The following is a 7,500-nucleotide window of genomic DNA, read 5'->3' on the forward strand; positions in this document are numbered from 1 at the left end:
GACAAATATTATTTCTGGCTTATGTCTTCTTAAATGACATTTATAGGTGCAGGAGTGGCTGTGTGGTAAGTGGCTTGCTTACCAACCACATGGTTCTGGGGTCAGTCCCACTGCGTGACATCTTGGACAACTGTCTTCTACTATAGCCTCGGGCCAACCAAAGCCTTGTGAGTGGATTTGGTAGACGGAAACTGAAAGAAGCCCGTCGTATATATGTATATATATATACGTGTGTTTGTGTGTCTGTGTTTGTCCCCCCAGCATCACTTGACAACCGATGCTGGTGTGTTTACGTCCCCGTAACTTAGCAGTTCGGCAAAAGAGACCGATAGAATAAGTACTGGGCTTACAAAGAATAAGTCCCGGGACAGATTTGCTCGACTAAAAGCGGTGCACCAACATGACCACAGTCAAATGACTGAAACAAGTAAAAGAGTAAAGAGTGTATATATACATACAAACATTTAAACACCCATGCTCTGTGTTGATGGCTAAAATGGAGCATCTTACCGTAGCATAGAGTTCAATATTGGAGACATCTTTGAAGGTTTTCCGTGTGTACGTCTGTAGATAAGCGTAGATCAGTCGATCGGGGCGGAGGAAGATGTTGAGGTCGTGCTTCTGGAAGACTGTGTAATCCTGGCTGAAAGACAGCATCTTTGCAAAGTTCAATTGGAAAGATTCTATCCAGTCTGTGAGGCTGGTTTCTGTAGGGTAGGTCCTCTCTAGCCAGCATTTCGGAACTTTATTAACGATGAGATCGTTCTTCACCTCATGTAACTCTTCGCAGAGAAGTATCTGCCATGGGTTAAAAAAAAAAGAAGAAGAAACAATACAAGCCTGCCATATATACGTATATATATATATATGTGTGTGTGTATATATATATATATATATAATATATATATATATATATATGTTTTTTTTGTCTGTTTTTGTCCCCCCAACATCGCTTGACAACCGATGTATATATATAATATATATATATATATATAATATATATATATATATATATACATACATATATACTACGGCTGTACTTTCCGTTTCCATTTCCATCTACCAAATCCACTCACAACGCTTTGGTCGGCCCGAGGCTATAGTAGAAGACACTTGGCCAAGGTGCCGTGCAGTGGGACTGAACCCAGAACCATGTGGTTGGTAAGCAAGCTACTTACCACACAGCCACTCCTGCGCCTATAACAACTGCATCTGAATTGCAACAACAACACACCTGCACAACATTGATGACAACAGCATCTGCACATCACTGACGATGACTGCATCTGTGAAGCAATGACGACAACCGCTACGTCCAAACAAGCAATGCTGACAACCACCATAATAACAAGAACAACGATGACATCAACAGTCATTCAAGAATTTGGAGCTGGAGATCTCCATTTCCAGCGACTTCGAGGGCCACCTCCCAGTGGTGTCGGGCGTCAACGAAGAGCCCTCGACTACAACAAGACAACCAAAATTTTTTTCTTTTTTTTTTTCCAAGGTCTGGGGTCTCCCGTCCCTAAGCCCTAGACCATCACCTAATCACCCTTACCCGTCTTGTTGCTTAACAACAACAGCAGCAGTAGTAGTAGCAGTAGTAGTAGTAGTAGTAGCAGCAGCAGCAGCAGCAGCAGTAGCAGCCGTCCAAGAATTTGGACCTGGAGATCTCCACTTCCAGCGACTTCGAGGGCCACCTCCCTGTGGTGTCGGGCGTCAACGAAGAGCCCTCGACTACAAGACAACCAAAGGTTTTTTTCTTTCTTTTCGTCCAAGGTCTGGGGTCTCCTGCCCATAAACCCTAGACCTTCACCTAATCACCCTTACCAGTAGTAGTAGTAGTAGTAGTAGAGGGCCACCTCCCAGGGGTGTCAGGCGTCAACGAAGAGCCTTCGACTATAACAAGACGACCAAAGTTTTTCTCTTTTTTTTTTTCCAAGGTCTGGGGTCTCCCGCCCCTAAGTCCTAAACCATCACCTAATCACCCTTACCCGTCTTGCTACTTAACAACAACAACAACAACAGCTTCACTCACCTCCTTGTTGATGAATTTTCTCAAAATGGCCAAATGCTTCTCCATCTGCTGCTGCATCTCTACAAAACTTTGCATTTCGAGTTTGATGAGGTTTTCATCTGGATAGAGACAGTACAGAGTAGTGACATCTGCTGGTTCCACTCCTGGGCATGTACTGAGGACGTCACTTAACCTCTCAATCAGTTCATCTAGAGACTTATGGAAAGCTCCAGCTTGGCATCTCCTCCGGACAATATGGCAGTCTTCCCAGTAAGTGATTCTGGAGATTTGGTCCATGAGTAACCTGGTGATGGAAAATAGGAAATAAATCAATGTTAACTGTGGAGCTTGAAGTAGATAAAGCTATAAATAATAGCATATATATATATATATATATATATATATATATGAATGTGTGTTTGTGTGTCTGTTTTTGTCCCCCCAACATCGCTTGACAACCGATGTTATATATGTGTATATATATATATATATATTATATATATAATATATATATACATTCTTTATATATATATATATACATTATATAGACGGCTTTTTTTATATATGTATATATATGTATATATATATACATACATATTATATATAGATATATTATATAATATATATATATATATATATATATACATATATATATATATTATATATATAATATATTATATATATATATATATATACATATATCTATATATATATATACATATATTTATTTATATATATATATATATACGGGCATTATTTCTTTCCATATATACATATCTACTATATATCTTATGGGCGGGTGGTTATGCGTAGAAGGGCAATCCCGCTGTAGAAACATTGCCAATTAGACTGGAGCCTGGTGCAGCCTTTGGTTAACAGACCCCGGATCGTGGGGGGGAAAATGACATGATAGCATGGAGAACGGATTTGAACACGACGATGATGTGATGCTGGACCATATAGTAAAGCAAAACTTTATTTTCTATTTAATATGAATACATATATAATGGGCTTCTTTCAGTTTCCATCTACCAAATAACTCAACAAGGTTTTGTTTGCGCCCGTATATTAGGAGACACTACCCCAGGGCCACGCAGTGGGACGGAACACAAACCATTGGGTCGAAACCTCTTACATGCCCCCAGGTGCGAAAAATGACAGGACTTATTTATCGAACCCGAAATTTTCGTGAAAGGCACCATTCGAGTACAGCCGAAAAACTTTGAACTTTTCGCAACGTGAGATGAAAAAATTGTTTTTAAAAATGTCAACTCAAAGCAGATAATGCTACCGAAAACTGTGTGTACAATATTGGATTAAAACATCTCTTGGATGTCATCATCATCGTCATCGTCGTTTAACGTCCGTTTTCCATGCTAGCATGCGTTGGACGGTTCGACCAGGGTCTGGGAAGCCAGGAGGCTGCACCAGGCTCCAATCTGTTCTGGCAGTGTTTCTACAGCTGGATGCCCTTCCTAACATCAACCACTTCATGAGTGTAGTGGGTGCTTTTTACGTGCCAGGAGAGGCTGGCAGCAGCCACGATCGGTTGGTGCTTTTTACATACCACCGGCACAGAAGCTAGTCAAGGCGGCGCTGGCATCGACCACGTTTGGATGGTGCTTTTTACGTGCCACCGGCACAGGTATCACAACTACAATTCCATTTGATATTTATTTTGATGTTGATGTACTTGACTCAATAGGCCTCCTTAAGCACAGCAGGTCACCCTACGATCCAAGGTAAGCACAGCAGGTCGTTTTGCAATCCAAGGTACTTTGGATGGGCTGGGGCTATGCGAAACTGGTGCAGAAAACAGCCATGAACTTACATTATTTGTCAGGTCTTTGCAAGCCCAAACTGGACACATGCCTGTGGGATTTGAAGCTACATCTCCTGTGAACATGAGAGATGTTCTACCATTATACCAAAGCAACACTTTGAATTATCTCCATCTGGTTTAGGAGCTTTGTTCTTACCAGTATCGTATTTTATGTCATAAGAATTCAGAAACTTTGTGAGATATGAAATAAATTGCTATTAACAATGAGACTCTAAGTTGATGAACCTATAAATGATGCTTTCAAATTTTAGCACAAGGCCAGCAATTTTTTGGAGGAGGGGTAAGTTGATTACATTGAGCCTAGTGTATACCAACAAATGCACAGGTGTAGCTGTGTGGTAAGAAGCTTGCTTCCAGCCACATAGTTCCAGATACAGTCCTACTGCATGGCATCTTGGGCAAGTCTTTTGTGTAGCCCCAGGCCAACCAAAGCCTTGGGAGTGGACTTGGCAGACGGAAACTGAAAGAATCCCATCGTGTGTATGTGTATATATATATGTGTGTGTGGGTGTGTATATCTGTGTCAGTGTTTGGTCCACACCATTGATTGACAACCGGTGTTGGTATGTTTACATCCTTATATGTGAGTTGTTTGGCAAAAGAGACCAACAGAATAAGAACTAGGCTTAAAGAAAAAGTTAAAAAAATATGTACTGGGGTCGATTCATTTGACTGATAATTCTTCAAGGTGGTGCCCCAGCATGGCCACAGTTTAATGATAAAGAAGCAAAAGATAAAAGGTAAAGGAACTTGAAGTAGATAAAACTCCTCATAAGACCTCCTTTGGTCATGAAAGATCTTGGGATGGCACCTAGAAAAACCTTGGGATTGCACCTAGAAAGTTCCCTTCCTAGGGTATAGAATATTAACTAAAAAAAAGTCCTTCGATGGGGAAAAATACTTGACGTTTACCTCGGGGGATTGGGGCTCATGTCTTCTATAAACATGACAGATGTTCTACCATTATACCAAATCAATTTTCTGAAATTTCTTTATCTGTTTCATAAGATTTGTTCTGACCAGTAAAAATTTATGTTGTCCGTGATATACCCTGAAGTCCATAACATACTACACTCGGAAGTCCAAATTTAATTTTCTAAAACAGGATAGTCATGGCTGGAATGACTTTTATCATAGTTCTACTTAATCACAGCTACCCTTGGACTAAATAACAACTATAGTATATCTTTAGTCTTTGATATTTCACTTGTTGCAGTCATTGGAGTGTAGCCATGCTGGAGCACTGCCCCAGGAAGGGTTTCAGTCCACAAATCAATCCCACAACCTATCTATTTTGTTTTGAAGTTAGATATTTATTCTATCAGTCCCTATTGCCAAACTGCTATGTTACAGGAACATAAACAAACAAACACTGGTTGTCAAATGATGTTGGGTGTTGGTAACTACAAAGACCACCCCCATATATGATGGGATTCTTTCAGTTTCTGTCAATCAAATCCACTCATAAGGCATTGGTCAGCGTGTGATGGGGTGGGGTGGGTCGGACGCTACAGTAGAAAGAAACTTGCTCAAGGTATGACGAGGGCAGATTATGATAATGAAGGTGCATCAAAGACAATCACAATATGACCGACCTGCTGAGATGGCAAACCAAGTTGCCCCGCGCCGATGCTGGCATGCCAAAGAGCTGGCACACGACGTCCGTGATTCCGTTGCTGTTAGCAATGGTGTCTTGCAAGTAAGGGCTGTGAATGAATCGTCTGATGGAAGGAGTTTCAGCTACGAGGCCCTCAATGATAGCCTTGATCATTGCCGACACAAGTGAGGGCATCAACGAACTCTGATACAACGGCACTTCGGTTTGGCTGTCAGATGTCGTCTCCATGAATATATCTATGCTTTCTTTGCTGGTCTCCTCCGGTTTCGGAACATGCTAAAGCAGACGGAAAAATAATATTTAAAATGGTGCAAGGAAATCAATCGGGAGAGGAAAGAAGGTTAAGTATTAGCAAACGGGTTGTAATTAAGTTAGTTAAGTTAAGTTAATTATTTGGCTCAAAAAGCAAAAAAGCAAGGCCATGTAGGGGGACATGGAGTTATGTACAGGGAGGGTGGTCATACAAAGAGTTCAGGCCATTTGTGGTCAAGAGAGACTTTGAATCGAGCGGTCGTCGGCATCTTCACTATCTCATCCGGCAGCTTATTCCACGGATCCGCAACCCAGACGGAGAAAGCCCCTCTCCTTCGATTGTAATTAATTTAGTTAAGTTCTGTTAATTTTTTGGCTCAAAAAGCAAAAAGCAAGGCCATGTAGGGGGACATGGAGTTATGTACAGGGTGGTGATCATGCAAAGAGTTCAGGCCACTTGAGGTCAAGGGAGACTTTGAACAAAGCGGTCGTCAGCATCTTCACTATCTCGTCCGGCAGCTTGTTCCACGGATTCGCAACCCGGACGGAGAAAGCTCCTCTCCTTCGATTGAGATGAAATCTTCGCAGATTGAGCTTTTCGGAGTGACCCCCGCAGCCGATGCTCTGGAGCAGGAGTGAAGAACAGCTCTTTCGAGAGGTTACACTTTCCGCTTATGATGTTGTGAGCGAGAATGAGATCACCACGGTGGCGTCTAGGGGGACATGGAGTTATGTACAGGGTGGTGTTCATGTAAAGAGTTCAGGCCACTTGAGGTCAAGGGAGACTTTGAACCGAGCGGTCATCGGCATCTTCACTATCTCGTCCGGCAGCTTATTCCATGGATTCGCAACCCGGACGGAGAAAGCTCCTCTCCTTCGATTGAGATGAAATCGTCGCAGATAGGGCTTTTCGGAGTGACCCTGCAGCCGACGCTCTGGAGCAGGAGTGAAGAACAGCTCTTTCGAGAGATTACACTTTCCGCTTATGATGTTGTGAGCGAGAATGTGATCACCATGGCAGCAGCGTTTTTCTAGAGAATAAAACAAAACCTTGTCTAATTAATTGTTCGTTTATAAAAGAGACAAAGAAGACGACAGCATCTGGCTATCGGATCTGGACTTGAGTTGGTGGGACCACTCCGACACACACACAGACATTCACATATGCATGTGTATGTGTGTGTTTAATGTAGCAGAGACATGGAGGAAACAGACTACAGTTCTTGGGTTACATGTTTCTGATTTTCAGAAATTGCATGTGTGTGTGGGTCTACATGTGTGCGAGTGTGTGTGTGTTTATATGTGTATGTATATGTGTGTGTGTGTATATTTGTGTATGTATATGTGTGTGTATATGTGTGTGTGCATGTGTGTGTATGTATACATATGTGTTTGTGTGCGTATGTGTACGTGTATGTGTATATATCATATATGTATGTGTGTGTGTGTGTGTATATGTGTGCATATATCACGTGTGGGATCGATGCTAGATGTGTCGAAACAAATGTCGTGATTAATAAATTCTTTTATATTCCATCTTTTCTCTTTCATTTGCCATATACATATATATATATAATATATATATGTGTGTGTATATATATATATCATCATTCATCATATATATATATTACATAAAAAGGCGTAGGAGTGGCTGTGTGGTAAGTAGCTTGCTTACGAACCACATGGTTCCAAGTTCAGTCCCACTGTGTGGCACCTTGGGCAAGTGTCTTCTACTATAGCTTCAGGTGGACCAAAGCCTTGTGAGTGGAT

The 7,500-nt window shown here is 41.6% G+C and overlaps 1 protein-coding gene across 1 annotated transcript in view; it reads right to left on the minus strand.

The window, feature by feature from the left end:
- LOC115225669 (dynein heavy chain domain-containing protein 1-like) overlaps positions 1 to 7,500 on the minus strand; it is an 86,263-nt gene that overhangs the window by 2,001 nt on the left and 76,762 nt on the right. The window contains exons 23-25 of the mRNA XM_029796585.2: positions 5,456 to 5,754; positions 2,039 to 2,321; positions 511 to 798 (exon numbers count right to left, since the gene is read on the minus strand). Coding sequence (XP_029652445.2) covers positions 511 to 798; positions 2,039 to 2,321; positions 5,456 to 5,754 — 870 coding nt within the window. The remainder of the gene's footprint in view (positions 1 to 510; positions 799 to 2,038; positions 2,322 to 5,455; positions 5,755 to 7,500) is intronic.

The sequence above is a fragment of the Octopus sinensis genome, linkage group LG28, assembly GCF_006345805.1.
Source record: "Octopus sinensis linkage group LG28, ASM634580v1, whole genome shotgun sequence".
Lineage (NCBI taxonomy): Eukaryota > Metazoa > Mollusca > Cephalopoda > Octopoda > Octopodidae > Octopus > Octopus sinensis.